Genomic DNA, 13,623 nt, shown 5'->3' with positions numbered 1-13,623 from the left:
CAAATCATACAAGGAAATATTCTTCTCCATCCTATAGGATTCCTATTTCTAGTTTACCAAACCACATTCAGTTTAGAAATTCTAGTAGTTATTTTTTTTGTTCTAAAATTCTAGAGTAAGTATTGGTTACTCTCTTTTAGCAAATGTCAGTTTCCAATCTATTTCAAGTAATAACGACCACTACCACAAATGGCGCATTTCTTCATTCTCATCTCTCTTTAGTAGTTATTCAGGTTATGTCGACCTTTCTCTAGTAATTCAGTTTTATCTTCTCCTTTTTAAATTAACTTTTGTTTGTACCATACTTGACCAATCCCGAAACTACTGAGCACCGGTCAACGTTATACTGTCAAGGACCCATAAAAGTTTCCCTCCAACCAGGAGGGCAATCATAGCGTGACACGTGTCAACATCAGAAGCCAATCATAGCGCGACACATGTCAAAGTCAGAAGCCAATCACACGACACGTGTCAATGTCAGAATGAAACTAGAAACTCTCTTCTATAAATAAAGATCATTCTCTCACAATATTTCCTAATGTCATTTGTACTAAATCATTCACTAGTACTCAATAAAGGAGAGCTTGAACCTATGTACTTGTGTAAACCCTTCACAATTAATGAGAACTCCTCTGCTCCGTGGACCTAGCCAATCTGGGTGAACCATGTACATCTTGTGTTTGTCTCCCTGTCCCTATCCATTTACATACTTATCTATACAAGTGACCAGAGCAATCTAGCGAAGGTCACAAACTTAACACTTTCTGTTGTACCAAAGTCCTCACTGATTTTGTGCATCAACATCTGGCGCCGTCTATGGGAACGACACTTATTCCCACACTCTTCAGCTTTGTCAAGCTGGTTTCCACCATTCGTAAACTCTTTTTTGACCAGGCATCCCTCTCCAACATGAGGAACGAAGGAAGCCACAACACACAGAATGACACCCTTCTTGCACCTAGTATGAATCAACGAAAGAAGGAAGCAACGAGGGTTGCTCTTCAAGTTAAAGTCGATGAGCTAGAAGCTCAGAACAACAAGATAGCAATAAAGAATGAGGTCCTCTATGAGCAGTATGAGAAACTCTTTGAGACGCTCCATGAAACTAGGCATACTCAAACACGTGAGCTCGTTACCCTTGTGGACATCAACCATCATCTGGGTGCTTCCCAACACGGAGGGTCACATTTCTTCGACATGGGTATCCTTGATGAGGAACGAGCTAATCATCAAAACATTGATTAACATGAAACTTCCTTTAACCTAGCTGCTTCGACCCGAAGCAGGAGAAGTGGAGGAAGACACCTCCTTGCAAAAGGGTTGGAAAGATCGAAAGCCGTTTATCGTGACTGCTGAGACTTCTTAAAGTAACGTCGAGAGGGTTTAGGGTTTCCTACCATGTGCTACTGCACCTTGATACTCGGAAGTCTCACGACCACTCAGTGACTTGGATTTTTTCAAGTCTTCAACCGAGAAGTTTTACTCACTCGGGAAATTAAGGGAGCATTACCTCAACCTACATGCTTCACTCATAAAGCTTCAACATACAAGATTCAACAAAAGGAAAAATTGAAAGAACTTAGTGAAGAAGGCCTTGGTATATTTAACACAATGCGTTGAAATGAAGCAAAGCTTGTTTATTGATATCTCCGATAAGTTATAAATATGTACATATACATGAATCAAAATAAACAAGCAAGATGGAGCCTTCACAAAGGTTGCTCAGGAGAAGTCTCAGCAGTCGGCAGAGCCCCAGAAAGAGGAGGCAATAGAGGGTGATTATTCGAAGCCTCAGTACTAGGCAGAACCCCAGAAGGAGGAGGCACCGAAGGTTGATCATTTGGAGCTTCATTACGTGGTACAGCCCCAGAAAACGAAGGCAATAAATGCCTTTCGAACAAACCCATAAACCTCTAATGCTCAAGTAAAATCTGACCATCAGATTCCTGCAGCTGGTCAAGCTTCCTCTTCATGTTTGTAGCATAGTCATGTGCGAGCCTGTGCAACTGTTTATTCTCATGCTTGAGCCCTCTGATCTTCTGTTTGAGACTTATCACTTCAGCCGCCAATGATTCAACTTGGCGAGTTCGAGCAAATAGGCGTTGGGCCATATTAGACATAGAACCTGCACACTGAACACTGAGAGCCATAGAATCCTTAACAGCCAACTCATCAGACCATTTGGAAAGTAGTATGTTATCTTTGGAAGTGAGAAGGTTCCTCGCTACCACTGCAGCGATCATATCATTCTTCATCACAGAGTCCCCAACGGTAAGAGGACTAGTAGGGGATAAGAAGGATGGGTGCCATATGTTGTCTTGAGAAGGCATGACTGCCTCTTTACCAAAGTTCAAGTCAAAACGACGGTCGAATGGGCAGACATTCTCAGAAATGATGAAGGACAAATGAGGTTCAATTAATCTCTGAAGTAAGGGGAAAATTCCTACAAGCAATAACTCTCTGAATGTACTTCTTGCACACAATTGGTACCCTTATAAAAGAAAGGGCAACAGGGTCGTTAGTTCAAAAATCGAAGAGGCACCACTCTCCGGATTCCGAAGAGGCACCACTTTCCACACGCAACATCAACTCCTGGGTTACCACAGATAACTTTGCCAAAGATCTCTGACAAAGTTTAGACACATAAATTTTGAAGGTCCAGCTACCCTACTATTACCCACAAGAGTAAATGAGCAACACAACTACTTGATAACTAGAAAGTCCCAATGTGTGTCAACCTCCGTGCTCCGTGACAAGGCAGACTGGCAAAAATGCCCAACCTTTACTCACATTCGAGAAAACACTCCCAACAAGATTGCTTGCTCAAAAATCGAAGGGGCACCGCTCTCCAAATCTCGAGAGCCAGACTCCCAACAGGATTATGTGCTCAAAAATCGAAGAGGCACCGCCCTCCGAATCTCGAAAGCCAAACTCCCAACAGGATTACTTTCTCAAAAATCGAAGAGACACTGCTCTTCGAATCTCAAGAGTCAGACTCCCAACATGATTTCTTTCTCAAAAATCGAAGAGGCACCGTTCTCTGAATCTCGAGAGCCAGATCCCCGACATGATTACTTGTTCAAAAACTGAAGAGGCACCGCTCTTCGAACTTCGAGAGCCAAATTTCCATGGATAAAGCTTGTCTGCAATCTTTACACGCAACATCAGCTTTCTAGATACCACAGACCACGTTTTCAAAGTGTTCTGACAAAGTTCAAACACATAAAGCCTGCAGCTCCCACTATATTGCTATGACCAATAAGGGTAAATGAATAACGTTACTACTTGTTGTTAAGGAGACTCCTATATATGTCGACCTCCATCCTCCACAGCTAGGCAAACCTGCAAATAAAAAAAATGCTTAACTTTTCTTCACATCCAAGAGGGCACTCTCAGCAGAGTCTTTCGAAATACTCAGCTTCTTTTCCCTCGATAATACCTCTGCAAACAAGCCACACCAGAGCAAGAGTATCTCATATCATCAGTGTTAAAAGTAAGAGTATCCCATATCATACTTTTTCCCTGTCTTTTCCTTTGGCCTTGTTCTTACCTGTAAGACAAGGAGAAAGAGAGTAATCAGTCAGCACTTGGAATCAAGCTTCCAGTCAGGAACTAACTACCTGGAACCCCTTGCCTGATTACTTACCTGGCATTGCTCTCGAGCACTCATCTTCAACATCTTATGCTTCCAGAGAAGATACCATATTTGCCTGATGAACAGATAGGGCAAGTGAGAATGATACAAGGAAGCATGTGGAGACAAGCGTAACAGAACACATGCCGATACATCCACTACTTTGTCAACAGCAAAAGTATCCATATCATCATGGTCGAACGTACTATAGATTTGATGGACTTGTTTTGACCCTTAAATTCTTGAGTCGGCCTTATATTTTGAAGGAAACCAGAAAACCCTTCAGCCCAATTCAAGAATAAGCCTGTGTAAAGTTACTTCTTCAAAAGCAAAAGTATCTCATATCATCTCTTCTCCATTTGCTTCTCCTTATCCTTGTTACTGTTTACGACACAAGGAGAAGGAGAACAATCAACCGGAAGCCGAAGTCAAACCTCCGATCCAGGTTGCTTGCTTGGAAGTCTGATTGCTTACCTTATCTGTTACCTTCTTCAGCAAATCTCCTAGCTCGGCGACTTGGGGGATTCCTACTATAGGGTTTGTATCGCACTTGACCAAGCCCGAAACTACAAGTAAACTTCAAGTGAAATTGATACATTACCATGTGCATCTTCATCGGTTAAAGATACCATCCCTGGATAGAGGAAAAGTACTTCCAGAGAAGATGCCACATCTACATATGAGACAAATAAGGCAAGTGAAAATGATACCACATTTCGGTACTTAAAAGTTTCGTGATTACTGAATAGCTTGGATCTTGCAAGTCCCCAACTGAGGAGCTTCCCTCACTCGGGAACTTAGGGGAACACTGTTTGTACCATACTTGACCAATCCCGAAACTACTAAGCACCGGTCAACATTATATCATCAAGGACCCAGAAGAGTTTAGGGTTTAAGGTTTAGTAGTTTCGGGATTGGTCAAGTATGGTACAAACAGTGCTCCCCTAAGTTCCCGAGTGAGAGAAGCTCCTCGGTTGGGGACTTGCAAGATCCAAGCTATTGAGTAATCACGAAAGTCCTTACTGATTTTGTGCATCAACAACTTTCTTTCGCCCGTATCTTCATTGCCATCTCTCTTTCTTGCAAAAATCCCTAACAAGAACTAACCATGGAAAATACTGCAAAATCTCACCCCTCAACCACGATGCCATTACTCCCAATTTCAAACAACCCTTCAAACCCAATTCTATCTTAGTCGATCATGACAGGTTGCTTTGCGAAATTAGTACTTGTCCACTGTGCTTTATTACTTGCATTAGGGACATTCACATTGCTATGTGTGTTCATGTACACATCCATAATTTCAGAACCCCCCAAAATCCGAATTGACTCTTTTTTCGTGTCCAAGCTTAAAGTCTCAAACACATCACTTGGGGCAAATTGGGACGTGGCCTTCACAATAGAGAACTGAAATCTTGTTTCGTGAGTTCGATTTAAATGCATAGAGGGTTCAATTTCATATGAAGATAACCCTCTATCGAAATTCCCTGTTGAGCCATTTGAATTGGGACTGAAGGAACATAAAAGTTTGCGGGTGAAGATTTCTACAACCGTGTCACACGAATGTCAGCCGGCGGTGAAGGAGCTGGTTTTTGAAGAGTCAAAAGGCAACATGATGATGGTGCTACGAATTTTAACATGCATGTGTTTGCATGAGCTACGTATAGTAATGGTTGGTGGGGAACACAAGAAATTGCGATGGAGGCTCAGTGTTTAGATTTAAGAGTTGGCTTCTTGCCTAAAGTTGGGTTCGGTAGCCGGATTAGCGGAGGGCCAAAGACTTGCTCGACTGGTTCGTATGCTAGTTGATTAAATCGGATTGTATATTTTTTTTTAAATTACTACTAGGATATATATAGTTTGAGACTGTTCAGTTTGATGGATGTAGAAGGTTCAAGTAAATCATGAACTTATCAAAGTTGAGGTATCTTTACCATGTGTATAGGTTGAAAGAATGTTACAAATGTTACAAGAGGGCCGTAAACCTTCTTTAAACATAGTTAACTAGCTACGAACCAATTAAAACCTAGTTTCACCACACAAAAAATAAAAATAATTAAGGTCCTTATACAGTGGAGCTAACCAATTGATCAAGTTTTTTAATTCTTCTTGCATTTTCATACGTAGATGAACTACTGATGATTCAAAAACTCACACTAATAATTAAACATACATTTTAACTAAATTTTAACTAGTCTGTTAATTAATCTATTAAATGTTGACGTGACTTGCGCTCTTATGTACTCAACATAGACAACATGTTCTGTAGATCTATTAATTAATCTATTAAATGTTGACGTGACTTGCGCTCTTATGTACTCAACATAGACAACATGTTCTGTAGATCTGTTAATTAATCTATTAAATGATGACGTGACTTGCGCTTTTAGGTACTCAACATAGACAACTTGGTTCTTAGATCATAGAAAGTTTATTAAGAACAATTAAGACTGTACATAGGGTAGACATGCAAATGTAACCAAGAGGTCAAACATGTCAAAAGAAGCACCACAACTTCACAATTAAAAATTCATCAATAATACGATATACTTCCTTAGCTATGGGAAGTTGACACTCAGAAGGACTAAACTTGCACGTTGTAGAACTACCCGTAATGGCAAGCCATGAGAAAAAGATTGCATCACCCTATGATGATCTTGCAATTCTCAGCAAAAAGCACTACTATAAGTCATACCTTCTACTAACATCGAGCTTTCTTGAGCTTCCTCCTCACATATAGTTCTTTGTCATGCGCACAAAAACTACCACTCATAAGGAAGGTTGATAAACTCTAAATAATTAATATTAACACTAAAAAATTCAAGTTTGAGCAGTAAGACTAAGACATAGTCTCTACAAAGACCCTTCAACAAATTGAGAGAGTGATCACAACCATGAAGACTCTCCTTGCCAAAGAAAAAACGTGGCCACTAGGAGATGATAATAGAGGAGAAAAATTGAGAGGATGAGAGGAAGAGACCAAGAAGGTTTGTCGCTAACCCCAAGACTAAAACCATGGGTCAACAACAATGTTTTTTTTTTGTTCTTATTATTCTCTCTTGCGACTAGGTTTTTCTTTTAAAAATTTTTTTTATAAGAAACCAAAATCACTAAATTATAATCTAATTACGATTGAACGCACGCGTTATTTTTAGGATAATTTTTTTGTAAAATCAATAAAATGTTACGATATTAATAATAATAGGCTTTTTAATCAAAATAGTCATTGAGATTTTCATAACACAAAACTTTGGTCCCTGAGATTTAAAATCAATATAAGTGGTTCCTAAGATTGTCCACCATCCATTATTTTGGTCATTCCATTAAAAAACTCCATTAAGTGGTCCCTGAGCTTTTTAATGGAATGACCAAAATGATGAATGGTGGACAATCTCAGAGACCAAAGTTATGTTTTATACAAATCTCAGAGACCAAAATTATGTGTTATGCAAATCTCAGAGACCAAAGTTATGTGTTGTACCCTCAACTTAATGGAGTTTTTTAACAGAATGACCAAACTAATGGATGATGGACAATCTCAAAGACTACTTCTATTGATTTTAAATTTCAGGGACCAAAGTTATGTGTTATGCAAATCTCATGAACCATTTTGACTAAAAAGTCATAATAATATCAATCAAATTTATTCTAAGGCTTTTTAGCCAAAATGGTATTTGAGATTTGAAATCGATAAAATTGACCCCTAAGTTTGTCCCATCAATAATTTTGGTCATTCCGTGAAAAATCTCCATTAAATAAGAATATAATGACAAAAATACCCTCAATTTTTGTCAAATCATTTTGGTCCATTGTTTATTAGATCAAGTGTATTTTGTCACTTTGATCCTTATTTAACATAATATTTCACGGAATAACCAAAATAATTGATGGTGGACAATCTCAGGAACCACTTATATTGATTTTAAATCTCATTGACCAAAGTGAGAAGTTATGCAAATCTCATAGACCATTTTGGATAAAAAGCCTTATTCTAATTACAAATGGGCCAATGAGACTTTGAGGTACACTATAACACTTCAAAACTTATTAATTCATGCCACTATAGCTGGTAGTGTGCAAATTCTTTTATTTCAAATCAGGTCAATCCCACACATCACTCATGCATCACATCTCGTGAGACTTTGTTCATTTAGACATTGTGTTACAGTGTCTGTTTCATGGTTTTGTTGTTTACATTTGAATTCAAATGTTGCCTTGCAGTGTCAATTTCTAGTTTATTTTCTACATTTGGATTCAGATGCTCCATTGTAGTCTCCGTTTTTTGTTTTGTTGTATGCAATGTAGTGTTTGTTTCTAGTTTTGCGTCTACATTTGGATTCAGACTCTGCAATGCAGTGTCTGTTTGTGATTCTGATTTTACACGCGATTCAAACTCTGAATGCAGTGCCTATTTTTGTAGTCATATTATGGATTGTTTTCAAGTTTCGAAGAGATGCAAGCATTGCCTTCCACCCTTCCAAAATCAAATTCAACTACAAAATTATATAGCAAAAGTGACCTAAAATCTAAAGCACGAGTTTCGCAAGTTTGATCCACCTCTCAATTTCACCCTCGACCTCTTTCTATGGCGTCTTCTAAACCTCATCGATATCCAGGTTCAACTTCTACGACCCTAGCCTAGACAAGATTTATTCCAGAAACTCTCTCTGACGTCTAATTTGTGACCACTCCTTCCCGAACCATGATGCCACCATCCACTTCACGATCTTGTGGAGGTCGTAGATTGTTTTGGAAGGAATCATGTCAATCACGATGTCGTATTCACTAATCAACTGAGTCGTTGGGATTTAGTGCTACTCACCATCACTAATGACCTCTTCTTCTTCATTGGAGAGAAATAGGAGAGAGAGAGAGAGAGAGAGAGAGAGAGAGAGAGAGAGAGGAGGAGGAGGAGGAGGAGAGAAGGACTTGAGAAAGCGAAGGGATAGAAGGGGACATGAAGTCAAGAGAGAAGGGAGCTGATAAAGACAAGAGAGAGGGGAGGAGAGAAGGATAGCAATAAAATGAAGCGAGAGAGAGTAAAATAGTTATTTTCTAAAAGAGAATGCTAGGGAGACCAAATTTCAAAACCAATTTTGCAAACTCAAGGACGTGTCACCAATATAAAATAAGCACATTAATCAACACTTCATTAACAATCCAAACATCAACAACCACGTCATTTGGTTTACAACTTTGGTCTCCCTAATATTACCATTTTCTAACTAGCCTAAACCCATGTGACATGCTTTATTTTGCATTTTATTTTATTTTTCAAAGGATAGGCTTTATTAACCTATATATGATTATGTCTAAAACAATAGAAAAGATTTTATTCACCTCTGGCTAAATAATCTTTGTTTTATAAAATGTTTTACATAGGTAGGTCATTAACAAGTTATTAGTCACGGTATTTATTTTGGAAAGTGTTATTGGCATTTCAAAAATCTCATTTTACACTTGTTACAAGTGTATTTTTCTTTCCTAATATAGAAAGCTTGGAATGTAGAATTAGATTTTTGGAGTGCTAATAACAATTCCCTTTATCTTTTATAATATTAAAACAGATCTTAAATTCGATTTGCCATGTTTCCAAAAAGGCTCTAGGTCTTTAATATTTCAACTACTTTCTACTTCTAGCTTGACATTTACCGCAGTTAATCATTTTTTGTTATCAAATGACTGATGTTTAGAAATTCCACTATTTTTGTTACTCCTTTTTTGTAAATTTTGGTTATAATAAATTTTAGTTTATAACGACCTCTACTATCTAGTAGTTATTCAGTTTTAACCTTTCACCTTTATATTGACTTTCCTTCCCCGGTTCATTTCTTCATCTTTTCTCTCTTTCCCTCAAAAACCTTAATAAGCTCTGACATTATTACAATCATAAACTCCTATTAATCATGGAAATTAGTAAAACAGCGCGGTGCTCCGTCATCGTTCCGCTGCTTCCGGTTTCACACAACCCTTTGATTTCAAACCCCTACATACCGCAGCCAATTACATCGAGATGGGCACCGAAATTAGTACTTGTCCACCGTGTTTTGTTACTTGCATTAGGGATTGTCACCTTGATATGCGTCGTCATGGCCACATCCCTCTTTCCACAACCCCCAAAAATCCGACTCAACTCGCTCTTCGTGTCCAAACTTAACGTCTCAAGAGGCATGCTAGGTGCCAACTTTGACGTAACCTTCACAATAGAGAACCCTAATCTGGTTTCATGGGTGCACTTCAACCGCTTAGATGGTTCAATTTTGTACAAAGATAACGCTATCCTGACATACTCGTTGGAGCCATTTGTATTGGGATTGAAGCAACAAAGAACCATGCGCGTAAAGATATCGACGACGGGGCTACAAGATGTTGGTCAACCGATTGTGAAGGAGGGGGTATTGGACGAGATGAAAAGGCAAGGGGAAGACGGGGCTGTGGATTTAAGCATGGAAATGTTTGCTTGGGCGACGTACAAGACCGGTTGGTCGGGAACGCGGTCTGTTATAATGAAACCTCAATGTTTGGATTTGAGGGTTGGCTTCTTGCCTAAAGTTGGGTTTGGTAGCTGGATTAGTGGAGGGCCTATGACGTGCTCAGTTCCCATGCTAATTGACTAAATCAGACTTTTCTTAATCAAATAGCCTAATTAGGTTTTATCTTTTTCATTTTTTTTAAGGTGGCACAAGCAGGGAGCCCAGATTTAGCTTTTTAATTTGAGGTTGTAATGTAATAGTTCGATGCAGAATTAAGGATCTTGCAATTGCAAATTAATCAATTGGGATGAAGCCTTATTTGTCTTCTTATTTGGAACCTGTAGCCAAGCATGAGTAGAAGGCATATGAATAGAGGCGCACGACACGACACCAACAACAACAATCAAAGCAAAGTTAGATAAGGACGTAACAAATTAATAGCCACCATGCTAAGTCCCTCGCAAAGCACAGCTGACTTTTTAGAATTATTTTTTTTTTTGGAGAGTTTCTGCTTTCAAGCATGTTTTTAAGAAGCACACAATTTTTTAATAAAAATAGAATTGCTATCTGAAAAAGTATTTGAAGTGATTTTCTTCCAAAAAGTACTTTCACGTGATTTTCTAACCCAAATAGGGCTTGTTTGAAATTTGTTACTCGAAGAGTTAAAATTGAGTTTTTAGGTTGTAGATCCCTCCTTAACACTCAATGACTCACGCCTTTTGGCTCAACTAAACGCATAGAGTGCATGCCCTAACTGTCGCTTCAAATATATATGCGTATCGTCTGCATGGGTTTTTTTGTTTCTCAAGTAACACGTACCACGTCCGGGGCATAGAACCTGTTGTGCTCCGACAAATCATGTACTGTCTAGTCCTCCTAATGCCTTGACAATTCCAGCATAAATCCGTGGAAACTCCTTTAGACTAGTCTCCTTGCAACTCACCATTCCAACTCCTCTTGGCTAGTACATCACTTGCAAATACTTGTCTTGTTCGCGTACACCTCCTATCCTCAGGAGAAGCTATTCCAATTATTGGTCCCAAGTTAAATGGGTTTGGGTCTTCTTCTGCAGTTAAGACAACATGCATTTCACTGAACCCCCGGCTGAAAACCCCAACAATGTGTTTTGTCCCCTTCAGAGTCTCTTTTTTTGGTATCTACTCTTGTACGTATTTTTATTATCTTATTCTATAAAGCACATTTTCCTTAAAAAAAAAAAAAGTATATAATCGCACATAATATAACATATGAGCAAACACAAGCAGTGTTTCAAAACCATATATTTTCTCCTAGTTTTCTTGTCACTTAATAATATAGTCTAGCAGTATTCTTCTTCACTTTTAAGTAAGAGGTGTTTGGTTTGAATATCGTAAATGACGAATTCGATTTCAAATTATTAAGACTGACTTATTGTCACTCTTGTAGGTAATTGTAGATACAAAGAAACTGGAAATAAATGAAGAACTTAAGAGAATGAGGTTTCAAGATTTAAAAACTTGGGATCAGTTTTGTCTATTGAGTTGAGTGTCATTTGCTTCAGTTTGTCTTTCATTTTTATAGAATTCGAAGTCAACCTACTACGTCTCTGAAGTTCGCTGAATGATAACACGTTTGTACTATTGGATTTGATTGCTGACAAAAAATTAGAGTAGGGTTGGGGCGGGGCTTAAGCATGCTTAACCATGTTTAGCTTTTGTCCTTGCTGCTTGAAATCTATCACATTAATGGCTTGTTTATTAATCTGTAATCAGATAAAATGGAATTGAATTGAGGAGTTTACACACATCAATTTCATATTAAGCAAAACCAATATAATTTCGAAAAGTAAACAGGTGCATGCTCAATGGTGTTCATATAATCAAGGCTTATAGAAATATGAAATCGAGATTGAGGTTAGGGTTACGTGGTTGGAGTGACCAACAACGTCAGTGATTCCTCTCTTCAAGTTTAGAGATACACTCCGTTTAGTTGTCATTCAGGTTATGTCGAACTTACTCTAGTAGGTATTCAGTTTTACCTTCTCCCTTTTAAATTAACTTTCAATTTCACCCATTTCTTCATTCCCATATCTCTCTCTTGCAAAAACCCTAACAAGAACTAATCATGGAAAATACTGCAAAAGCTCACCCCTCAGCCACAATGCCATTGCTCCCAATTTCAAACAATTCTTCAAACCCCATTCTATCCCAGTCGATCACATCACGCTGTGTTGCGAAATTAGTACTTGTCCACCGTGCTTTATTACTTGCATTAGGGACATTCACATTGCTATGTGTGGTCATGTACACGTCCATAATTCCAAATCCCCCAAAATTCAAATTGAATCACTTTTCGTGTCCAAGCTTAAAGTCTCACTCAAACACATCACTTGCGGCAAATTGGGATGTAGCCTTCACAATAGAGAACCCAAATATTGTTTCGTGGGTTCGATTCAAGCGCATAGAGGGTTCAATTTCATATGAAGATACTCTCTCTCGAAATTCCCTATTGAGCCATTTGAATTGGGACTCAAGGAACATAGAAGGTTGCCGGTGAAAATTTCTACAACCGTGTCACACGAATGTCAGCCGGCGAAGGAACCGAATTTTTAAGAGATCAAAAGGCAACATGAAGATGGTGCTATGAATTTTAACATGCATTTATTTGCATGGGCTACGTATAGTGGTTGGTGGCGAACACAAGATGTTACGATGGAGGCTAAATGTTTGGATTTAAGAGTTGGCTTCTTGCCCAAAGTTGGGTTGGGTAGCCGGATTACCGGAGGGCCGATGACTTGCACGACTGGTTCACATGCTAGTTGATTAAATGGGATTTTTTTTTAATTAGTAGTAGGGTATAGTTTGAGATTGTACAATTTGATGGATGTAGAAGTTTCTTGTAAATTATGAACGTATCAAAGTTGAAGGTAAACCTTCTTTGATCTTTACCATGTGTATACGTTGAAAGAATGTTACAAAGTGTTGTGGGGAAAAAAAAGGAGAGGAAATTATTGAACGTTTGAGCTATTACTTTAAATATACTTAACTAGGAACTAATTAAAACCGAGTTTCACCACACAAAGAAAACAAACATAAGATCCTTAAACACACAAATTAACTTATTTTTAACGAGTTTGTTAATGAATCTATTAACCACTTGACTTTTGCGCTTTTGTGTACTCCACATAGACTAAACTTTTTCTTTTAGATCAAAAGAAAATTTACTATGAACAATTAATTAATAATGTACATAAGGTAGACATGCAAATGTAACCAAGAGATAAACATGCCAAAAGAAGCACCACAATTTTACAATAAAAATTCATGAAGGATATGATAATATAGTTCCTTAGCTACGTAGAATCCACTTCCAACCAACATGAAAGATGACACTCACTAAGACTAAACTTGCATGTTGTAGAACTACTTGTAAAGGTACCACAAGAAAAAGATGACATTACCCTTAGATGATTTTAGGATTTTCGGCAAAGAAGCACGGCTATGAATTATAACTTCTACAAACATCGAGCTTCCTTGA

The 13,623-nt window shown here is 38.3% G+C and overlaps 1 protein-coding gene across 1 annotated transcript; it reads left to right on the top strand.

The window, feature by feature from the left end:
- The first annotated feature begins 9,540 nt into the window (after positions 1 to 9,540).
- Positions 9,541 to 10,251, top strand: LOC126593628 (uncharacterized). The gene has a single exon (XM_050259723.1). It carries the CDS (start codon positions 9,541 to 9,543, stop codon positions 10,249 to 10,251), a length of 711 nt encoding a protein of 236 aa, XP_050115680.1.
- Positions 10,252 to 13,623: the final 3,372 nt, after the last annotated feature.

The sequence above is a fragment of the Malus sylvestris genome, chromosome 12 (assembly GCF_916048215.2).
Source record: "Malus sylvestris chromosome 12, drMalSylv7.2, whole genome shotgun sequence".
Taxonomy (NCBI): domain Eukaryota; kingdom Viridiplantae; phylum Streptophyta; class Magnoliopsida; order Rosales; family Rosaceae; genus Malus; species Malus sylvestris.
Note: the sequence above shows the minus strand (reverse complement) of the source record. Positions and strands in the feature narration are given on the sequence as shown.